Source organism: Moschus berezovskii, chromosome 15 (genome assembly GCF_049115385.1).
Source record: "Moschus berezovskii isolate FMDL1 chromosome 15, NW_MosBer_1.0, whole genome shotgun sequence".
Classification (NCBI taxonomy): Eukaryota; Metazoa; Chordata; class Mammalia; order Artiodactyla; family Moschidae; genus Moschus; species Moschus berezovskii.
Genome location: NC_142474.1, coordinates 17,796,376 through 17,821,059, shown reverse-complemented (window position 1 = coordinate 17,821,059; position 24,684 = coordinate 17,796,376). Strand labels below are relative to the sequence as shown.

The following is a 24,684-nucleotide window of genomic DNA, read 5'->3' as shown; positions in this document are numbered from 1 at the left end:
CACACAGTTTGCTGGGATGCAGGGATCTTAGTTCCCCAACCAGGAAATGAACCCAGCAGACCTGGCATGAGACCACCAAGTCCTAACCAATGGGTCACCAGGGAATCCCCCCTCCCATTTCTTGATTACAGGAAATAGGCCTCATTCATTCCATGACCTTCCCTGAGTTGCAAAGGCAGGTTCAAACTGTTGCTAATTAGAGACAAAGGTCCATATAGTCAAAGCTACGGTTTTTCCAGTAGTCATGTACCAATGTGAGAGTTGGACCATAAAGGCTGAGGGCCGAAAGATTGATGCTTTTGAACTGTGGTGTTGGAGAACTCTTCTCCAACTTGGACTGCAAGATCCAACCATTCAATCCTAAAGAAAATCAATCCTGAATATTCATTGGAAAAGACCCTGATGCTGGGAAAGACTGAAGGCAGGAGGAGAAGGGAACAGCAAAGAATGAGATGGTTGGATGGCATCACCGAATGGACATGAACTTGAGCAAGCTCCAGGAATGCTGATGGACAGAGAAGCCTGGCACATTGCAGTCCACGTGGTCACAAACAGTTGAACACGATTCAATGACTAAACAATTAGAGAAGGGAGGGGCGGAAGCAAGGAACAGTCAAGAGAAACAATAGAGCAGCCTTGGGGCAGGTCTCAGTATCTTTTGAGCTATTTTGCAGATACTGAAACCCCCACCAGATGGGAGAAATCCCAGACCAGTTGGAACCAGGTTGATGATGTTGACTTCCACTTCACCACCAACTAATCAGAAGATTATCCATGAGCTAGTTCATCACGTCCTCTTTGAATCATTACTATGAAACTTCTTACTACCTGCTCCAGGTTGCGACACAACGTTTTGAGGGCATTAGCCCACTGATCCCCTTTGCCTGGCAAAGCAATAAAGCTATTCTTTCCTATTTCACCAAAACCTGTCCCTGAGAATTTGGTGTCAGGGTACAGAGGCCAGATTTGGCTTCATAAGCTGTTGCCACATTTCCATCAGAAGTGAAGAATTTGAAGAGGAAGGAAAGGATACCACCCAAAGCAAGTCTTCATGTGATGAAACTGGGCTCTTCTGGAAGAAGAGTCCCAGCAGAACCAAACGCCATCCAGGAAGCTCTAGTTTTTTAATCACAAGACACCTATTCTCCTTGCTTGGTCCTTTTGATAAATCTTTCTCTGCTCCAAACTTGTGTTTGAGTTTGTTTGGCCTCGTTGTGTGTCAGGCACAAGAACTTGCAACAAATCTACTGTCATAAAAGTGCAAAGGAGCCACTAGATCATAAAACTTGGAAGAGCAGATTAACTCTGGAATTACTGGCAATGCTACAGAACATAAGTTAAAGGCAGGAGTTGTACACAGAGCAAAGACCCAACAGGTTTTCAAAAACAAAACCAAGAATTATCTGCTTGTATTCTGACAACACAATCTAGGTGACAGCTATCTTGTTTATGGAATGGTTCTACCAATGCTTCATTCCAGAAATGAAAATTATTTGGAAAAGGAAGGGTTGGAATTTAAAATCCTATTACTAATAGACGACGTACCTGGTCATCCTGAATCTGTTTGCTTTGAAAATGTCAAAGTTGTATTTTTATCTCCAAATACAACCTCAAAGCTTCAGCCACTTGACAAGCCATCAGTTTGTCAAGGCCACATACACCTGCCTGGTATCTGACGACATATGGTCAGCAATTAATGCAGATTTTAATCTGGACACAATGCAGTGCTTGAAGTCATTACTATTGCCAATGAATAATGTTCATCAGAAATGCAGTAAGTGAATTAAAACCACACTCTTAATGCCTGCTAGAAGAACTTATGAAGTTGTGAATGATTTTAAAGGTTACTGAGGTTCAATGGAGAAGTTAGGAAACTCAAGACAAGTTGGTGGCAAAGGATCTGCCAACACGCTTGATGAAGAAGTGGAAGAACATATTGAAGGGCACTGAGAAGTGTTAACAACTGAGTTATTGGACAAACTTGTGGAGTCATCTACCAAGAAAGATGAAGGTAAAGCAACTGAAGCAGAATCAGCAACGTGGACACTATTGAAATTTGCCAAAATGTTTCAAATTTCACAATTTAAAATATATGGAATATGACCCTCAGATGAAAAGAAGCATCACAGCAACTACTCACGATCACCAAAGGATTACAATTGCTGCAGCAACACTTCAGTGAGTTGGAGACAACTCCAATAACAATGTTTTCCCAAAAGCTTTCAGCAAAACCACCTTCAACTGTATCTTGTGGATCCCCAAAATCATCTACTCAGACATCCAACCATGGATACTGTAATGTCTCAATGACCCTCCTTCTGGTGTGCAGTCAGAAAGTTAACAGCAGCCTAAAGCTATGTCACAATGCCTCCCTTCATTTCATCACATAGGCACTGTATCATCTCACATCGTCTCTGAGGAAGGTAAGAACAAGACAATACACCTTGAGAGTGAGACCACATTTACCCAAGTCTTATTACAGTATATAGTTAAAATTGCTCTATTTTATTATTGTTGTTAATCTCTTAATGTGCCTAATTTATAAGTTAAACTTTTATTGTAGGTAAGTAAATACAGGAAAAAACTTCGCAATTACAGGGCATACTGTCTGCAGTTTCAAGCATCCACTGGGGTCCTGGAACATATTCCCCCTCCGTTAAGAGGGAAGTACTGTAGTTTTCTTGCTTCGGAGTCTCATTGGAGAACCTTTAACCAGAACCGCTCAGAGGGAGGGGTGTTGAGAGCTGTGTCTGGCTGGCTTCTCCCCTTCTGCTGAGTTACATCCTTATGGAGTCCCTAAGAACTCTTTATACGGCAAGGCATCCTCCTTTGACATGGGCCTAGAGTGGTACCCAAGGTCACGTGGCACCGAGCACTGTGCCTGGCATCAGGAACAGGCTTAGTAAGTTTTTCGTGAATGAACCAGTAATTTAAGAACTAGATATAGCACAGGGAACACTTCAATATTACGTAATGACCTACATGGGAAGAATCTAAGAAAGAGTATGTGTTTGTATGTACATATATATCTGATTCACTGTGCTGTATTGCAGAAACTAACACAACACTGTAAATCCACTATACTCAAAACAAAAACAAATACCCAAAACTAGAATCCAAAACAGGGCTCCTAATTCCAAGTCCTCCATTATATCACCTCTACTTCAACCACCAGTCACACCATCTCCTCTGAATGCAACCTGAGCAGATTTTCCCAGACGATTACATTAAGCAATCAAAAGGTACATGATATATTCCCTTCCGTAAGAGTTTATAATATAACCTATTATTTCTTTAATGTTAAATATCACCGGTTAAAAGCAAGATACTCATTAACTAAAGTAGGGCAAAAGGAAGATTACCAAACATCTCTAAGGCTCCAACCATCTGTAACATTCACCCAGTACAATTCCTGAACCAAATTTGGGGGAGGAAAAAACCAGTAGTACCTGGGCAGAGCCGTTTACTAATTATTGTGTTAGTTAACATTTACTGAATGCTACATGGGTTCTAGTTGATCCTCCACTCCTATCTTTATGTTCTTGGTTGGATTATTAAGCCCCTCCCTGAGTTCCTCATCTATAATGAAAAAAAAAAAAAAAAGGCAATCTCAAGTTGTGGTATGTATGCATATAAAATGCTCAGATCTTACTATTTTTCTGTGCTCTATTTTGTATGGTTATTGGGAGATACAAAGACACTTCTTAATTCTTATAAACAAAACTTCCAAAACACCAAGGACTTCCCTGGTGGTCCAGTGGTTAAGAATCCACCTTCCAATGCAGGGGACTTGGGATTGATCCCTGATTAGGGAACTAGGATCCCAGATGCCACATGGACCGCATGCCACAGCTACAGGACCATGTGCTCTGGAGCCCGCATGCCGCAAAGGAAGAACCAATGCAGCCACAAATAAATACGTTTTAAAAATGTAATACAGTGTACTAAATAAAATGGGGGCAGGGGGAGGTACAATCACCTTTGGAGAGAGGTGTTCTCTCCCCATTTCACAGAAAGGAAATTGAGGATAAGGATGAAGATTCACTCCAAACTACACTCTTTCCACTATATTGTTCTGCTTCTGAAAGTGGCAATTGACACTGCTCCTCTGATTTTTAAAAGCTTCCTTGGGGCTGTCCAATTTCCCTTCATGCTCTCCTCTGGACAACATGATCTTATTCTTAAGGTTTTAATAACTAGGCATTGGTAACTTCCAAATTTTATTCCTAGTCTAGAGAATGAGATGGCTGGATGGCATCACCGACTCAATGGACATGAGTCTGATGAACTCCAGGAGTTAGTGATGGACAGGGAGGCCTGGCGTGCTGTGATTCATGGGGTCGCAAAGAGTCGGACAGGACTGAGTAACTGAACTGAACTGAGGTTTTCCTACCCAGTTTTCTACCTGTATATCCAACAATCTAGTTGAAATCTGTTTGGTATGCCAAATTTAACTGAGAATTTTCCCATCTAATTAACTGCTCATTATCTACCCAGTTGGAGTTTTTACCTTCCTCCATCCACTGTTTTTATGTTTTAGGCTCTTAGTTGCAGCAAGTGGGATCTAGTTCCCTGACTAGGGATCAAACCTGGGCCCTCTGCATTGGGAGCTTGGAGTCTTAGCCAGTAGACTATCGGGGAAGTCCCCCATCCACTGTTCTTTAACTTGTTAATCTAACTCTCATAGCATTCCTGTGCTATAGATTCTATCATTCTCCCAATCTTACAAATAAGAGGTTAAATGACTTTTTCTCAGTAAGTAGCAGTTAGGCTTTTAACATGGAGGTGACATGCCTGCTGTGTTCCAGACACTATGAATGACGCCCCCTACTCATCCACTGTAATATCCACACCTACTTGCTTCTAACTGTTCTCTAAATAGCAACTGGAGTGATCTTTTGAAAATAAAGTTCTTCAAAAGGGAGGGGACATATGTATTTCTAAGCATATATGGTATACATGGCTGATTCACGTTGATATATGGGAGAAACCAACACAATATTGTAAAGCAATTATCCTCCAATTAAAAATAAATTTTAAAAAAAGAAAGTAAAGTTCTGATCCCATCCAACTCTCAAAATCTTTCAATAACTTTCAATTATCTTTGTCTCAGGTGGTTCTTACACTGGCACTTAGCATTCCTGCTTAACCAGTCTTCTTTTTACTTTTTAGTATCCTAGAATGTTTTATTCTCTCTTCTCAGGCCTTTTAAAATGTGGCTCCTTTCACCTCAAATAACTGTACTATTTAACTCCTTTCTCCTTCCCAAGTAACTAAAACGTTATTTCTGTGGAAAAGAGGTTTCTTCTTGTTCCCTGTGCCCAACAGACTGTGAGAATCATGAAAAGAGGTACTAAGACTGTTTTTGTTCTTTGCTCTGTTCCCAGTTCCTAGAACTGTGCATGCCATATAGCAGGGGCTATGTAAATATAAGAAAGAATGAAGAACGTGGGACTTCCCTGGTGGTCCAGGGACTAAGACTCAGTGCTCCCAAGATTTGATCCCTAGAACTGGATCCCACAGGCTGCGATTGAGAGTTCACATGTTGCAACTAAGAAAAAAAATATCCTGAAGGTCACAACGAGATCAAAGATCTCATGGGCAGCAGCAACTAAGACTTGGCATAGCCAAATTAACTAATAAATCAAAATTTTAAAAGACAATAAGGAACACAGGGAAAAGCTAGGACATACCGCCTCTCATTAACTGGTGCAGTCCAAGCGTTAAGACTGAAGATAATGACTGGGTATTTAAGTGAAGTGGGTTCTATTAGGAGGATCAGAAAATAAGAGACACTGACAATAAATCAGTTGGTGTTTTATTGGCTGTTAACACTGAGGTGTAACTCCACGCTACTGTTCACTTCTGGGTCCTGACAAAGAATCCTATTTTCTGCTAAGCCTTCCACACCTTTTCATTTTTTCATACATGAGGATAAGGGAAAGCTTTTAAGAACATGCAATCTTATAATGCAAATCATTAACAAACACGGAGAACAATGAAAAAGAGATACTTACCCCTTCTTGCCATGAATCTAGAATTTAGGATGTCAACTCAATATTAAAAGCTAAAGCAGACTATACTGGACTTCCCTGGCAGTCCAGTGGTTAGGACTCCACACTTTCACCACAGGGGGCATGGGTTCGATCCCTAGTTGGGGAGCTAAGATCTCGCATGCCACATGGTGTAGAATGCACCCGCCCAAAAAAGCTAAAACACATTATAGACATCAGAATACAGAGAATGAGTGTTATTATCTTCAATGTGGGAATCTTGTGAGGAGATATATGTATCCATACAATGCAAACAATGCTCACAACTCCTCTACCTAACATCACCCTCAAAGTCACAGGAGAAAATCAGTCTCATTCTGTTTACAACCAGAATGACCCTTAAAATGCTTACTGGACTTGGTCCTGAATGACTTTAGGTTGTTTCAAAACCTCAAAAACATCTTCAGAGTAGGAAGATTGCTGATCACAAGGGATATTTCAAAGAATGGGCCACTAGTTCTGAAGGTCATTCCAAAGCAAAGTCTCAAGCATTTTGCCCATTCTTGGAAAAAGCCTGTATATGACATTCTTTCAAATGCATAAATTCCATTTTAAGAAAAAAAATCAGAGTGCTTTACAGTTGGCCAGTTATCTTCAAAGGCAACAGGGCAGATGTCACAGCTCAGCCCGCTGTGCACTGGGGCACTCTTCCGGTTTCTCTCCTCTAGAGCACCTTGTGACAGAAAAGCTGCATAAGGTCACTGACAAGATTTAGAGCAATTAAGTGCTAGGTTGTTTCTGTAACTGAAGCTTGAGCAGTTTTCGAGCTGGTGAAGGATCTAACTGTTGAGTGCTTCTCTTCCCTGCAGAGAAAAGGAGCCAAAAACTACATTTCAATTGAATTCAAATACCACTGTTGAAAACTTACCGTGTGAATACTGTGCCAGACCCTGAAGAATACGGTATTCTAAGGACAACATAGGAAAGCATCTGCCCTCAAGGAGATGGCTCTCTGGTAGGAAAGCCAGCTGCAACTACAACCACAATACAATCTGATGGGGACTTCCCCATCACTTCCCCAGTGACTAAGAATCTGTGCCCCAGTGCAGGGGGCCCAGTCCAATCCCTGGTCAGAGAACCAAATCACAAATGCAACTGAGTTCACAGCCTGCAACTAAAGATCCGACATGTTGCAACTAACAGCCGGCACAGCCAAGTAAATACATATTATTTTTTAAAAAAGTAATGTCAGTGTCACTTTGTAGATTCTTGAAGAATGAAAAGAGAAAAAAGGCAATGGATAGATATTTCTTGTCCTGGATCTACCCAAACAATACAGTTTGTCAGTTTGTGGAGATTTACTTCTCAGTCTACTGTGCTCCTGTCTAAAAATTTCCAATTAACTTTGAGTACCCACAATAGTAATTATTATTGTGAGGGGGAAATAAAAGTCACCAGAAACAGGCTTTACCCTTGGAAGCCATTGTTTGTATCCACACAATGCAAACAATGCTCACAACTCCTCTACCTAAAATCACCCTCAAAGTCACAGGAGAAAATCAGTCTCATTCCCTTTAAAATCAGAATGACCCCTAAAATGTTTTGAAGGGCAGTGTACATCCTAAGGGCCATTAGATGTAAAACAATGCAAGCTCTGGTCCCCTTAAGACAGGCTTACCAAGCTGTACTGACACCTCCTGGAGGCACTGGGTACTTTCGGCCATAAAGGCGTGCAGCTGCTTCATGGATCCTTGCAGTTCGTCCATCTGCAGACAACAGACAACTGTGAACTGGAAGGGTGCACGGCTTCTGCATGGCTCCTCAAACACACCAGGCGAGCTCCTGCCCAGGAGCTTTGCTTCTGCTGCTCTTTCAACCTGGAAAGCTTATGCCAGACATTTTGTTTGCCCTGTCACATCCATACTCCACCCCTCTCCACACTGCTCTAACTCCTGAGCAGACTGCCCTGCACAACCTCAACAGGATCCCAGGTCCTCTGGCTTCTGGGTGGGCTTGACCAAGAGGGAGCCAAGTAGGAGCTGAATGAGCTCAGGGTATTTTTACCTGGGCCTGCTCCTGGAAGGGTCATCTGGAGTTACTAGTGTCTCTCAACTGAAGACCATAGCTCTTTCAGAGCAGCCCACCATACAACACCCTGCCAGGTACCACAGTAACTGTTTCACCCTCCAGCTGAGGAGTAGGAACAGCTCAGCTGCCTCTAAGCCCCAGATCACTTCACTTCACTTTTGAATTACTGATACCCACATCTTTATACTTAGCCCACGTGTAAACAGACTCTTCTGCAGTTCAGTTCAGTTCAGTCGCGTCCGACTCTCCGCGACCCCATGAATCACAGCACGCCAGGCCTCCCTGTCCATCACCAACTCCCGGAGCTCACTCAAACTCATGTCCACAGAGTCGGTGATGCCATCCAACCATCTCATTCTCCGTCGTCCCCTCTCCTCCCGCCCCCAACCTTTCCCAGCATCAGAGTCTTTTCCAGTGAGTCAACCCGTCGCATGAGGTGGCCAAAGTATTGCAGTTTCAGCTTTAGCATCAGTCCCTCCAATGAACATCCAGGATTGATCTCCTTTAGAATGGACTGGTTGGATCTCCTTGCAGTATAAGGGACTCTCAAGAGTCTTCTCCAACACCACAGTTCAAAAGCATCAATTCTTTGGCGATCAGCCTTCCTCACAGTCCAACTCTCACATCCATACATGACCACGGGAAAAACCATAGCCTTGACTAGATGGACCTTTGTTGGCAAAGTAATGTCTCTGCTTTTTAATATACTATCAAGGTTGGTCATAACTTTCCTTCCAAGGAGCAAGTGTCTTTTAATTTCATGGCTGCAATCAGCATCTGCAGTGATTTTGGAGCCCAAAAAAATAAAGTCTGACACTGTTTCCACTGTTTTTCCATCTATTTCCCATGAAGTGATGGGACCAGATGCCATGATCTTTGTTTTCTGAATGTTGAGCTTCAAGCCAACCTTTTCACTCTCCTCTTTCACTTTCATCAAGAGGCTTTTGAGTTCCTCTTCACTTTCTGCCATAAGGGTAGTGTCATCTGCATATCTGAGGTTATTGATATTTCTCCCAGCAATCTTGATTCCAGCTTGTGCTTCTTCCAGCCCAGCGTTCGTCATGATGTACTCTGCATATAAGTTAAATAAGCAAGTTGACAATATACAACCTTGACGTACACCTTTTCCTATTTGGAACCAGTCTGTTGTTCCATGTCCAGTTCTAACTGTTGCTTCCTGACCTGCATACAGGTTTCTCAAGAAGCAGGTCAGGTGGTCTGGTATTCCCATCTCTTTCAGAATTTTCCACAGTTTATTGTGATCCACACAGTCAAAGGCTTTGGCATAGTCAATGAAGCAGAAATAGATGTTTTTCTGAAACTCTCTTGCTTTCTCCATGATCCAGTGGATGTTGGCAATTTGATCTCTGGTGCCTCTGCCTTTTCTAAAACCTGCTTGAACATCTGGGAGTTCACGGTTTACATACTGCTGAAGCCTGGCTTGGAGAATTTTGAGCATGACTTTACTAGCGTGTGAGATGAGTGCAATTGTGCGGTAGTTTGAGCATTCTTTGGCATTGCCTTTCTTTGGGATTGGAATGAAGACTGACCTCTTCCAGTCCTGTGGCCAGCGCTGAGTTTTCCAAATCTGCTGGCATATTGAGTGCAGCACTTTCACAGCATCATCTTTCAAGACTTGAAATAGCTCAACTGGAATTCCATCACCTCCACTAGCTTTGTTAGTAGTGATGCTTTCTAAGGCCCACTTGACTTCACATTCCAAGATGTCTGGCTCTAGGTCAGTGATCACGTTATCGTGACTATCTTGGTCGTGAAGATCTTTTTTGTACAGTTCTTCTGTGTATTCCTGCCACCTCTTCTTAATATCTTCTGCTTCTGTTAGGTCCATACCATTTCTGTCCTTTATCGAGCCCATCTTTGCATGAAATGTTCCCTTGGAATCTCTAATTTTCTTGAAGAGGTCTCTTGTTTTTCCTATTCTGTTGTTTTTCTCTATTTCTTTGCATTGATCACTGAGGAAGTCTTTCTTATCTCTCCTTGCTATTCTTTGGAACTCTGCATTCAGATGCTTATATCTTTCCTTTTCTCCTTTGCTTTTTGCCTCTCTTCTTTTCACAGCTATTTGTAAGGCCTCCTCAGACAGCCATTTCGCTCTTTTGCATTTCTTTTCCATGGGGATGGTCTTGGTCCCTGTCTCCTGTACAATGTCACGAACCTCCGTCCAGAGTTCATCAGGCACTCTATCAATCAGATCTAGTCCCTTAAATCTATTTCTTACTTCCACTGTATAATCATAAGGGATTTGATTGAGGTCATATCTGAATGGTCTAGTGGTTTTCCCTACTTTCTTCAATTTAAGTCTGAATTTCGCAATAAGGAGTTCATGATCTGAGCCACAGTCAGCTCCTGGTCTTGTTTTCGCTAACTGTATACAGCTTCTCCATACCCTGTATCAAATGCCACCTGCTTCCTGTTCATATTGGGCTGACCAAAAAGTTCGTTTGGGTTTTTGTAAGCTCTTATATAACCTCAACAAACTTTTTGGCCAACCTAATACTTGGATTGAGGGACTTCCCTGGTGGTCCAGTAGATAAGACTCTGTACTTCCAGTTCATGAGGTGCAGGTTCAATCCCTGGTCAGGGAACTAAGATCCCACATACTGTGCGGTGCAACCAAAATAAAATAAAAGTAACAGAAACAAATAAAAAAATTCAACTTGAGACCTCATACCATAAGTTTAAGATGGTATTTTGGCAAAAAAAAAAAGGGGGGGGGTTGACATTCTTCAAAATGTCCTCATGGCTCACTTCCCCATTTCTTTCAAGTCTTTATTAAGGTGGCACCTAAGAAGGGCTGTCAACCCCTCTATATAGCAAACTGAAGCCCCCCCTGCACATTCTCTTCCTCCACCTGACTTAATAGCATTTATCACCATTTACTTGCTTATTTTCTTTCATTGTCTCTCCACGTTTCCCCAAGGTAGATTTGAATATACTTATCTAATTACACATGTTCTCCAGCTCTTTTAACAAGGATGAGAAGGTATCAAAGCTGGATAACTCAGCCAAAGAAACATGACCCAACTTACCACCAACTCCATACAATCAAAGAGTTCAGTCTGGTTCTGCAATATCTTCTGGTAGTCAGGTTTTGTATCAAGGACTTCACTCTGGGAAGACCCAACATACATTCTAGGTTCCACTTCAACTTCAGTATTTTTGGTTTCAGCTGATCCTCTAAAAACAAAATAAAACAAAAAAGCTTTCAAATAATTTTACAATCATTTTCTGTGGGAAAACAGCAAAGATTTACCTAGGGAAAACACTTCCTAAAAGGCTTTACTAACCTGAATCAATATTCTTCCACCCCACCTCGAGCACAGACTCTCTTAGTAACAGGAGATTCTGAGATAATTCAGTTCAGTTCAGTTCAGTCGCTCAGTCGTGTCCGACTCTCCGCGACCCCATGAATCACAGCACGCCAGGCCTCCCTGTCCATCACCAACTCCCGGAGTTCACTCAAACTCATGTCCACAGAGTCGGTGATGCCATCCAGCCATCTCATTCTCGGTCGTCCCCTTCTTCTCCCGCCCCCAACCTTTCCCAGCATCAGAGTCTTTTCCAGTGAGTCAACCCGTCGCATGAGGTGGCCAAAGTATTGCAGTTTCAGCTTCAGCATCAGTCCTTCCAATGAACACCCAGGATCGATCTCCCTTAGAATGGACTGGTTGGATCTCCTTGCGGTACAAAGGACTCTCAAGAGTCTTCTCCAACACCACAGTTCAAAATAATTATCCAGGGTTAATGTTTTTATACCTCTGGACTCCAGGAAATGCTAGAAGGTTAGCTGACTCCATCTAACAGTAAGGTCCATTTATCAAAAGGACTACTCCTGGGGTAAAGTCTGAAGTAAACATCTATGATCTTTTACCAAAAAGATGTTGGCCCACTTCGATTATCTAAAATAACTCAATATAATGGACAGTTTATGAAAACTGCTGATGACTCTTTAGTCGTAACAAACCAATGAGGTAGGTAGTAATACTATCCCATTTTCAAATGAGGAACTTCAGACTAAGTGGACTGCCCAAGGTCACAGAACTAAGGAGTAGTTAGGATTTGAACAGAGACAGTCTGCTTCCAGAAGCTTTCCTGTTAATATACACTATGGCCCGTCAAAAGTGTTTATTCTGAAACTGCCATCTTATGCATTATCTGTCTTTATACACAGAACATTTAAAGGGTGAAGAAAGTAATAAGCATCAGCGCTTGGATTAGGGAAGTTTCTCATGCTGTGCTCCTCAAGGTGCCATTCTACTGAAAGGCCACTTTCACAATTACTATTTTGGCTAATGTTTTATAGTTGTGTTTCTAGCTAAGGTTCTGTTTGGGGAAAAAAAGCTTAAAATCACTGGTTTGGACAGTAATATGAAACCAAAGTCTAGCACTTTCCCATTTTATTATGCCTTCAAGACCCAAAGATTGTCTCTCTCCTGTAGACCCATTTCCATCACCTCTTTCACCCCTGTGTCTCCATGAGGACCCTGGCTGTGGTTCTCTCCCACAGTTGCAGCTTTTCAAAGGCCATATGCTCACTGAAGTCCCCTGATACTGTTCCAAGCCCAGGCCCAGGTTGCCACGTACAGGGCAGAGACATGCCTGTCTCCCCCAGAATGTGGAACAGCAGCCAAGGGCACAGAAAATAGTGACAACTCTTTGACTGAAAATAGTGACAACTCTTTGACTGAAAATAGTGACAACTCTTCCTTCCCAGTCCCCTCACTCTTCATTTTCGGTCACAATGTTCATATATACTCTACAGAGATTTGATGAGTTGACTGGCCTGTAAGACTGGATTCATCATTTGATTTGTCCTAACAGAACTGAAATCAAATCAAAAGTCACAAGGTAAAACCTTCCTATTTCCTGTCACAGATCTAACCTTGATAGGATCTCTTCAGCCTCTTTCTGGTAGCGCAGCAAGAGCTGATCCCAACTCTGACGTTCTAAAGAAAACCTACAGAAGCAGGAAAAAATTCAGTTAACTTTTGATCATCTCATTCTGAATCAGTCAGGGCAACCATACATTAGGTGTCTACTCTGATTCTAAGATGTGAATAAAAAGGTCATAAAAGACCAAGTCAGAGGATATTAACTTAATCAAATCAAACATGAGTCTTTACATCAAATCCACATCCTTAGTCTCTAGACTCCATTCTATGAAATTGGCCGTCAGTATAGTCCATAAACCACTCCAGTGTTTTTGCCTGAGAAATCCTGTGGTCAGAGGAGCCTGGTGGGCTACAGTCCATGGGGTCAAAAAAGAGTCGGACACAACTTAGTGACAAAACAACAGTACATAAAATTCCAGAGTGCAGCTTTCTAACTTCCAGTGTGGATACAACAGTACTGACACACTGAAAAGGATATTTATTATTAATTTTTCCTGGATTTAGTTATTTTCCCCAGACAAATTTAGATTTCCCAACAAAAGTTCACTCATTTTCACTTACTTTGTTATATATTCCTTCATCTCAGCCACTGATGTTTCCAGAGCCAAATCTGATACTCTTCTAGAAGAGACAGGATTATGAGATTAACAGAAATCTTCCAAGAGTGTTTGCTTTTAGTATTGGATGTCTCACATAATTTTAACAGCAATAAAACATGTTCAGAATTTACCTTTCAACGAATATTTAGTCTTGACTCTAATTCACTTTTGCACTAGGTATTAGCTTTCTCAGTGGTCTCTTCATTGTCTGTTTCCCTCATCAATTTGAATTCACACATGAACAGATTAACCTCTCTTCAAATATTCCTTTTGTATTTTTTGTTTCTTAAAAATTCTGACTCTCCACTGCATTCAGAAGAAAAGCCAAAACTCCTTAACCTGGCACTTAAGGTTCTCTGTGTTCTGTCTTTGTCCAGCTCATTAACTGATTCCTACTGTTACTCTTTATCTATTCTATCCATATAATGCCACTCAGCCTCAAATATCTGCTGGTTTCAATCTCCAAAGTTTTGTTCACACCATTTTTTTAAATTTAGCCTCTTGCCTTCCCATTAATCAAAACCTTAATAGCTTTTTCATACAACTGTCTTTGCACTTAAGTTAAAGCTTTCAGTTGGATATGTTCTACTTAAACCAATAGCTTGGGTAATTAATTCTAATAGAAAAGCAGGAGGCATTGAAAATGCCAAAATTTTGCAGATATACTTGGTACTCTACCTGGCAAAGGCAAATCAGCTGTGTCACCTTTTATGTTTTTCTATCAAAGCCTGTGACAAACAGCCTCTATCACCTCTAGCTGCAATACAGCAGCCTGTGGTTTAAATATACTGCGTTAAAAGAGAAGCAATGTCAAGCTAACATAGTTTTCATTTCCTGAATACCAATGTTAATTCTAAGGATCCAGGAAAGGCAGACCTTTGTGAAGTCAAAAGTGTAAGATCAAGTCACGTAATTTATTGCTCAATGAGGAGAGGGCTCAGTGTTGCTCCTGCTGAGGACTACCAGTTTCTGGGAGGGGCGGGCGGGGGCAGCTGTAAAATTTCTCTTAATATTCTTGCTGGCCAACAGCTAAAAACGTGACTTTATCTACAACTGGCATGGCTAGCAAAAATATGAATGCTTTCCGTCTCTTCACATATTCGGTTCCTCCTCACCATCCAGGTCTTACAGGTCTCAGTGCAAACGTCAAATCGTTAGAGGACTTCTCTGAACACTCTAGCTTAAGTTGCCCACTCCTTCAAGTCACTATCATACTACCTGCCCAATTAGATTATCACTGAAATCATTCAGATTATATCTGAAGTCATTATTTTCTAAGTATTTGATTGTCTCTCCTACTACAATGAATAAGAATAAAGATCTTGTTTGATTATTTATCACTATATCTCCAGCTTCCAGAAGAGCATGGTACACAGAAGATGCTGGAAAAACGTTTGATAAGTGAATGAACAAATTAAGTCTTATTTCTCTAAAGAAGCCATACGGATTGCCCATAGGCACATGAAGATGCTCAACATAACTATTAGAGAAATGAAAATCAAAACTATAATGAGGGGCTTCCCTGATGTCTCAGTGGTAAAGAATTCGCCTGCCAATGTAGGAGACACGGGTTCAATCCCTGATCCAGGAAGATCCCACACGCCTCGGAGCAACTAAGCCCATGCCCCACAACTACTGAGCCTATGCTACAGAGCCTGAGAGCCAAAACTACCAAGCCTACGTACTGCAATTACTGAAGCTTGTGCACCCAGAGCCCGTGCTCTGCAACAAGAGTGGCCACCACCATGAGAAGCCCATGGACCGTGACTAAAGAATAGCCCCTGCTCACTGCAACTAGAGAAAAAAATCACACAGCAACAAAGATCCAGCACAGCCAAACATTAAATCAACAAATAAAATTATAAAATAAAACTACAATGAGGTATCACCTTATACCCATCAGAAATGGCCATCACGAAAAACGTCTACAAATAATAAATGCTGGACAGCTTGCAGAAAAAATGGAAATCTTCCTAACACTGTTGGTGGAAGGGTAAATTGGTGCAGTCACTATGGAAAACAGTAGGAAAGTTCCTTATAAAACTAAAAATAGAGTTACCATATGACCCAGCGACCTAACTGCTGGGCATATATTCAGAAAAGACAAAAACTAATTCAAAAAGATGCTGTAAAAGTGCTGCACTCAATATGTCAGCAAATTTGGAAAACTCAGCAGTGGCCACGGGACTAGAAAGGTCAGTTTTCATCCCAATCCCAAAGGCAATGCCAAAGAATGCTCAAACTACCGCACAATTGCACTCATCTCACATACTAGCAAAGGAATGCTCAAAATTCTCCAAGCCAGGCTTCAGCAATACATGAACTGTGAACTTCCAGAGGTTCAAGCTGGTTTTAGAAAAGGCAGAGGAACCAGAGATCAAGTTGCCAACATCCAACGGATCATGGAAAAAGCAAGAAAGTTCCAGAAAAACATCTATTTCTGCTTTATTGACTATGCCAAAGCCTTTAACTGTGTGGATCACAATAAACTGTGGAAAATTCTGAAAGAGATGGGAATACCAGACCACCTGACCTGCCTCCTGAGAAATCTGTATGCATGTAAGGAAGCAACAGTCAGAACTGGACATGGAACAACAGACTGGTTCCAAATAGGAAAAGGAGTACGTCAAGGCTGTATATTGTCACCCTGCTTATTTAACTTATGTGCAGAGTACATCATGAGGAACGCTGGGCTGGATGAAGCACAAGCTGGAATCAAGATTGCTGGGAGAAATATCAATAACCTCAGATATGCAGATGACACCACCCTTATGACAGAAAGTGAAGAGGAACTAAAGAGCCTCTTGATGAAAGTGAAAGAGGACAGTGAAAAAGTTGGCTTAAAGTTCAACATTCAGAAAACAAAAATCATGGCATCTGGTCCCATAACTTCATGGGAAAAAGATGGAGAAACAGTGGAAACAGTGGTTGACTTGATTTTGGGGGGGCTCCAAAATCAATGCAGATGGTGACTGCAGCCATGAAATTAAAAGACGCTTACTCCTTGGAAGGAAAGTTATGACTAACCTAGACAGCATATTAAAAAGCAGAGATATTACTTTGTCAACAAAGGTCCGTCTAGTCAAGGCTATGGTTTTTCCAATGGTCATGTATGGATGTGAGAGTTGGACTATAAAGAAAGCTGAGTCCCGAAGAATTGATGCTTTTGAACTGTGGTGTTGGAGAAGACTCTTGAGAGTCCCTTGGACTGCAAGGAGATCCAACCAGTCCATCCTAAAGCAGATTAGTCCTGGGTGTTCACTGGAAGGACTGATGTTGAAGCTGAAACTCCAATACTTTGGCCACCTGATGCAAAGAGCTGACTCATTTGAAAAGACCCTGATGCTGGGAAGGATTGAGGGCAGGAGGAGAAGGAGACGACAGAGGATGAGATGGTTGGATGGCATCACCGACTCAATGAACATGGGTTTGGGTAGACTCCGGCAGTTGGTGATGGACAGGGAGGCCGGGCGTGCTGTGGTTCATGCGGTCGCAAAGAGTCGGATACGACTGAGCAACTGAACTGAATTAAAAAAGATACATGTACCCCAACGATCACAGCAGCACTATTTACAATAGCCAAGACATAGAAGCAACCTAAACGTCCATCAACAGATGAACAGATAAAGATGTGATGTATGTGTACATACACACACACACACACAGAGGAATATTACTCAACCATAAAAAAAGAATGAAATAATGCCACTTGCCGCAACACGGAAGAACCTAGAGATAATCATACTAACAGATTAAGTCAAAGAAAAACAAATTCCATACATCACTTATTTGTGGGATCTAAAACATGATACAAATGAACTGAAGTATACACACACACACATATAACTGAATCACTTTGATGCACACTAGAAATTAACACAACACTAAATCAACTATACTTCAATTTAAAAAATTAAAAAATAAAAAGTCCTAATTCAACTATAATTTTGGAGAGAAAGGAACTGTTCTTACCCTTCTGAATCTTCAAAACATTTTTGTAGTGTTCCATTATTTTCCAATCTGTCTGCAAAATGTTTCAACTCTTCAGAAAGTGAAGATGCTACAGAGAATAAAATTATATGCTTTAAAATACAGAGAATACTTTTCACAGTGAGCTGCTGACAAAGATGTAATATACATATGGTGGTCTCAGCTCTAGGATCACCTGTTACATTCTGGCCCTCTCATCCATTCAAAAAAGTGATATAAATATGCAGGAAGATTTTATCTTTTTTCTTTGGGAAGGTACAGATAAAATGGAAGACAACTCCTCTTTATAACATTTATAATAGTGTTTTTCACACAACTGATGAAGAAGCAGTTTAAAAGATGTGTTAGAAAAACGTATTTACATTGACAATTCACTCTTTCAAGAGATCTGATCTGCTGGCACTGAGTGAAAAAACATATTACAGAAGTCAGAAATGCTAGCAGCAAATAAAAAAATGATGGGCATGAGGTAAAAACAGGTCTCTGCTTAGACTTAAACAGAGTTCACAATTAAATTCAGGTGAGGAACGCAGAGGGGAAAAGATATGTTAAATAGCTATCAAAATAACCTGGACATGTCTACCCTAATTATGGTAATAGTGCAGTTCTGAGATAAACAACTTTAACTGGCGAGTAAGTCTGACTTCCTGCATTTTCTAGGTCTTTTATTTCTGACCTGGATGATTGTATAATTACACTGTAAGGAGAATAGCTACTTCCTAGAAAGCTGAAAACTGACTCCCAGGGAAGAATATTTGCAACTTATGTCACAGACAAAAGCTAATTTCCTTAACATATAAAGAGTGCCTGCAAAGCCAATATAAAAGAGGCAATATCTCAATTTTAAGAAATTAACAAAGGACATGGCGAGACAATACACAGAAAATAAAGTACAAATGGCTCTCCTCTAAAAATACGAAAATTATCCTCTTCAAAAGAAACACAGATTAAAACCCCAAAAAGATCTTTAAATAATACCTACTAAATAATAAAAAATCTAACCTTTCAGTTACAGTATACTTATACTAGTTAATTCTAATATATCTTATTTTTACTTGAATATGTGCTAAAAGACTTGTATAAAAAAGTATTCATTATCCATTCACTGTAATAACAAAAGACTGAAAACAAACCTAAAAGTCCATTAATAAAGAACCGTTTAAATCCAATATGGTACATTTATAAAATAGAGTATCATGTAGCTGCTAAAATGTCAAGACAGCTCTATCAATGTGATAAAGAACTATCTGCGAGATAAATTAAGGTTTAAAAAACAACAAACAAGATTAAGAACAGTGTGCAGAGAGGATTATTCATTTGATTTTAATGGATAAATGTTTAGAAATACAGTAAACCTGCCAAGATATCCAAGAAGCTGGTGGCTGTGGTTGCCTCTGGGAGGAGAGGAGCTGAAACTGGGGGTCGTGGGGCAAGAGAGGCTTACTTTTAGACCTTCTAAACTTTTTTGTAAGAACATATTCGTATCTTTTTTAATGCAGTTCTCCCCAAAAAAGGAGGCCTGGTTGTGTAAGGTAGCAGCTCCTGTAAATAGGGACCCCGAGAGAGAGATTTCAACCAACCCTAATCAAAGCTCGAGTGTCTGGTCTTAGCAACTTACCTTTGGCTCTAAAACTTTCAAGACTGAAGCCCTCAGTTCCCCTTAGGAAAGGTTCAAGTTTCTGAACAGAGAACTAAATAAAGAAAAGCATTTTCAGTACAACAACCAAGATTTGCCAGTCCTGAATTCATGCAATCTTAGGACAGTTAATAAATGTAAATAAGCATGATTTAATTCTACACCTAAGATTTTTCATATAAACAAAACAAGAAAATAAAAAGGTAAGGAAAAAACTCTTTGTTGCCTAGACTACGTGATGTGATTTTTGGTTCAGGGGAAAAAATGGTCATTTAATTCACACAAATGACTTGCTTATCTAAACTGATGCAATCACCAGTTAGTCATATAATTCCAATTTAGAGAGCAGCCAGATCTCAAATGTCTGCTTAAACTTAGATATGACCTCTACCCACCTTAAAGTCCCATTATTTGCTGCTAATGAGCAAAATGTATCAGACAGGGGAACTCGCTTAACTGCTCAGTTAGACACAGCAATATCAATGGAACTGGTAGAGCCCTATCCAGAGACAAAACTTCTGGGATTAAGTCTGGCTTTTAAATTAATCCCTCTAGAAACACCTTTTACTCTTTACTGATAAATCACACAGTACTGACGTGTCTTTGGGGATGTCACAGAAACAGTTTAAAAAAAAAAAAAAGAAAACACTCCCAATCCTGAGACTCTCAACTCTCACCTGGAAACTGGAAAGGAGGAGAGAGCTCAGCCGTTTGCTTTCTGTTAGGTCGACACTGATGGATCTGCAGAGCTCTAACATAAAATATTACCACATTCAAAGAGATGGACACTTAAACAGTTAGCAAAGTAAAAAAAAAAAAACACCTGAAAAATTCCCTCCCTCTTGATGCAGCCCAACTTAAGGTAAGAAAACCCAAGCAGTCTTTTCTGTCTTCTTATATCTAATTTGTTCAAGATCACCAGAGAATGAAATTTACCGATCTGTGCATCCTACATTTAAAAAGTTAAAAGAACCTTTTATGTATTACCTTGAAATCTTGTCTTGCTAAATAAAAGGTTATAAAAAATAATTTAACTTCTCTTTGTATTTTATATTCACCATTTAAAGGACATGGGAATATTTCAGAATTTTTGTGATAGCCATTACAATGTGTTTTAAATACAGTGTCTTAAGAATCTTCTTATAAACTATGAGTTCCACTTTACAGATGAGGAAACTGAAGCTCAGAGGGGAGATACTTGTTTGAAACCAGAGACAATAACATTAATAGTAAATTTGTTGAACACAGACTATCTAAAAGGCATTTTATTAAATTCTAACCTTCACCTTCACTTGAGGCATTTAGCAAAGGTTAGGTGCTGGGCAACTTGCCCAAGGTCACACAGTGAATCAGCCTGAACCAAACAGGCATTTTACATAATTATGCCACTAAATCCTCAAACAGCTATCAATAAAAGATGTAGATACTGTTTTTCTCAATTATGTCCATTTAAAAACATCAATTCTTATACAGCAAAGGAACTTTGCTTTGAGAATTAGGAGAGATACATGTTTTTTCGCCCTCCAGCCTCAGCTGGCTCTTTTTAAGTTCTTTTGCGCCCTCTCTTGATTACTACTTCTCACTTTTAGTCATGAACAACAAGATACCTTCTGCCTATAACCAAAGAAACCTGGGAAGTGACCAGGAATAACCAGAAAATAACAAATCTTACACGTTAGTAATTTTTTATTACACAGAATTTTAGGTCCACATCCTCTGGAACATAGATGAACGTAATAAGGGTACCCTCAGGAAACTGAAATTTCTTGGAACATCTACGGAGGAAGTATATAAGCATAACCATGGTAGCAATTTTCTGATATGCTTCATGGCTGTTTTTAGATAGCTTTCCTTCTAAACATCAGACCTTCAGGAAGTGAAGTAGTATCTTTAATCATGATAACTTAACATGAGCTGTATTTATTATATGCCAAGTACTGTGTTATGCATCAACTCATTTAATTCTCAGTATTGTAAAATAGGTATTATTTCACCCCATTTACTGATGAGGACCATAAAGCAAAGGAGGTTAAGTAAGCTGTTCAAGGCCACACAGCTAGTAAGTTCTTCCTGAAATGTGCTACTTTCCACATTAAATCTTACTGTACTTCAGTGCTTCCTGAGATGCTATTATTATAAATTCACACAAAATCACATTCAAATACACCATGTCTCAAAACTAGGTTTTTACCCTAGATATTTTTATGGGTTCTTCCCTTTGAGATATTTTCAGTTATAAAACCTAAAATCAGGTAGCAACCCATCCACCTTCTATTCTACTTTAGGATACGAGGAAGAAAGCCAGAGGAAATCTTTACTCCTAGCCAATGTGAATGCTGAACATTCACTTAGCAAAGGTGAATACTGAATACCTGTAAATCAGATTTTCTGTCCATGGTATACATTACAATGGGTAGCTAACAACATGATATAAACAGCTTTGACACTGAATACTTACTAGGTGTTTGACATCAGTACTTATAATCTGAGAATACTCCTATAGATGAGGAAACTGAAGCTCAGAGAGGTGAAGTCATCTGTTCAGTCACATAGCTAGTAAGTAGCCAAGTCAAGCCTAACTTCCTGCCATACCTCACTGCCTCTTATCTGAGCTGGAGCTGCAGTCTTACGCACATAGCACCCCACCTGTGATGCCCTGATGAAAGGGAGGCAGTGACTTCCGCCGGTTTGTTTCTTTCATACTTGCTCGCCGCCAGGACTGCCTCCTGTCTTGATGACAGGCAGACTGCTCTTGTGGGGACAAATGAAGGGACCTGGATTCAAGTCCTTCCTGGTGGCTGAGATCACCACTTTCCCCTTTTTGGGGGCTACGGCCAAGGTGAATTCGTTCCTTTGAAACACGTTCGGTCATCTCCAGGGAGGCGGACGATTTATTACACACTTCCACAGGGTTGGGATCTGATTCCAGTTGATGATCATGAGTCTCAGGTGCCACTGGTTCATCTTCTAGCACTTGTCATAAAAAAGTCAAAATACAGAATCAAACCCATCACAACTAAGAATCTGTGCAAAAAAGTGGCAAAAGGAAACATATGCCCCAGGTCATGGAAACACTGAGGAAGCATCTCTGCAAATACACAAATAAGTGATTTCAAATCCACCAAGAGCCAGGAAGGTATTTGTGTAAAGCTCATTAACCTGAACCCAAGGCAAGAAGGTACCGAACCTCACGACAATACTCACCTTCTACTATCTCTGGTCTAGAAGTCATCCTGAGTGGAGAACCCTGAAAAAGGAAAATGAAGTAATCTGTTCTCCACATTTCAGTCCCAGCCTTGCTGGGGCTTTACTCCCCCAGAATCAGCCTTGCGCTTTCTCGTCTTTGAACCGCCCTTTCTGGCCCCATGAAATTCTTTTCTACCTGCCTGACAAGGCCCAACCCAACTTCACCTTCACACCTCTTCCACAGAACATCAGCAGGGCTCATCACCTCCTGTTCTGAATTTCTATAGAATCTATCAATAGAAATATTCTTCCTCAAGACATACCCCTCTTCAGTTCAGTTCAGTCACTCTTAGTTCCCAATTATTTTGTGTTTAATAAGGGCTTAATTGCATAATTCAATCAATGGCATTATGATCTATATAGTCTTCAAAACATGAACAATCACTTTACCCTTTACTTATTAATTCTGCAGATTCAAAGGCCTGTCCATTCTACTTCCAACTTCCAGCTATCTATTTAGTTCAGATCTCATAGTTTCTATCCCTCGCCTCCTCTTCCCCCAAGAATCGAACAGCCGCTCCAAGAGTTCTTCCTACATGCAGCATTGTTCCTCTCCAATCCATTCTTCCTTTTTTTGGTGACACCAAGCAGCTTGTAGGATCTTAGTTTCCCAGCCAGGGACTGAACTCTGGCCCTTGCAGTGAAAGCTCAGAGTCCTAACTACTGGACTGCTGGGTAATCCCCTCCAATCCATTCTTTAGACAGCAGCAGATTCCTCCAGTGTCCTGAACACCTTCCAGAAGCTAGTCCTAACTAGTACCCATTCCTGCTTTCTCCTGCTACTCCCATTCCATACACCACCTTTATTTTTTTAAGTTTCTGTTTCTTTACTAATTGTGCTGAAATATACACAACATAAAATTTACCATTTTCATCATTTTTGAGTATACAGTTCAGTGACATTAAGTACATTCACACTGCTGGCTACCAACACCACCATCCACCCAGAAAACTCTTCACTTTCCACGCATCACTTCAAAATCTTTGTACACACTGCCTTGTAACTTAGGCTTCCTTCCCAATCGAACTCAAGTGTGAGGCTTTCATTCCCCGTCTCTTTGGCAGAGTTGGCAGCTCCACCCCTGGGCCTCCCTGGCACTGGTTGTAAAGTCTGTTTACATGTCTCCCAGGACCAGGCTGTATTCCTAGCGCCTGTCACAGACAAGTAACTGACTGGAAAAGGGCAGGAACATGACCGAGCCTCCCCCTCCACCACCAGTAAAAATCCATACAGGGTAGGGGGAGTGCTTAGGAAAGAAAAATAAATACATGTGAAGGGACAACGTGAAAAAGATAAGAGAACAACGAGGAGTACTAGGATCAAGGATCTAAATCGTCACAGTTACGACTATTATTCAGATGAAATTCTGGTTACTTAACAGCAACCACTGACACCTTTTAAGCGCTTATTACATGCCAGGACCTGTGTGTGTATGTAAAAACTGTATGTGCATTACTGTGCCATTTAATCGTTGCCACAGCTCTGGAAGTACCATCAACAGTTTCACGCTGCAGTTAGTTAACTGAGATTGAGAGGGGAAAAAAAAACACCCAAAACTTGTTAGGCAGCCAGCCTGGAGACAGAGGCGAAATTCGAACCCTGGCCTGTGTGACCCACCCCCACCCAACTTTCAACCTTCCACCAACAGTGACGTCTAGACCGCGGGCTCTGCAAACAGGCCCCGAGCGAGAGGCGCCGCTCGCCCCGGGGTCTCCTCTTACCCGGTTTCGGGGGTGACGACTGGCAGGCAGGGTGTGGGCTGAGCCGAGCTGTCCGACCCTGAAGAGGCTGGTGTGGGGGTGAGGGCGGCCTCGTCCGGGAACAGGCCTGCGACTTTTTCACCTCAGAGACGCCTGTCCAGCCCAGAGTCTCCGTCTCCGAAACACAAGGCCGGAGGTCACTCTCTCCCCGACGCTGGGTTACCCCTGGACGCGCTGCACCAAGGCCGCTGCTCCTTCCAACTCTGGGACCGCTTCACTACCTTCCGGTGGCGCCAGAGCCGCCCCTTAGAAAACTCCCGCCGGCCGACGACGCATGCTCGGCCGGCGGGCTCCCGGGCTCGCGCAAGCGCACAACGCCGCTTCCTCGAGGCGCATGCGCAAACCGATGTTCGCGACTCTTGTGGCCCCGCCCGGTTTGTCTAAGTTCTTCCCCGCCCAATATTGGCCAAGTTACCACCTTCCCAACAACGGCGCTCCCAAGGAGTCCCTGACTGGGT

At 41.3% G+C, this 24,684-nt stretch overlaps 1 protein-coding gene across 1 annotated transcript; it reads right to left on the bottom strand.

Annotated features, from left to right (window-relative positions):
- Positions 1–1,805: 1,805 nt before the first annotated feature.
- Positions 1,806–24,517, bottom strand: DSN1 (DSN1 component of MIS12 kinetochore complex). Its single transcript, XM_055436895.2, is given in 12 exon segments — positions 1,806–6,775; positions 6,777–6,856; positions 7,672–7,759; positions 11,132–11,279; positions 12,985–13,059; positions 13,556–13,615; positions 17,566–17,653; positions 19,202–19,274; positions 19,897–19,970; positions 21,866–22,192; positions 22,424–22,466; positions 24,188–24,517. Coding segments are annotated over 11 exon segments (1,065 nt in total). The 5' UTR covers positions 22,452–22,466; positions 24,188–24,517; the 3' UTR covers positions 1,806–6,751.
- Positions 24,518–24,684: the final 167 nt, after the last annotated feature.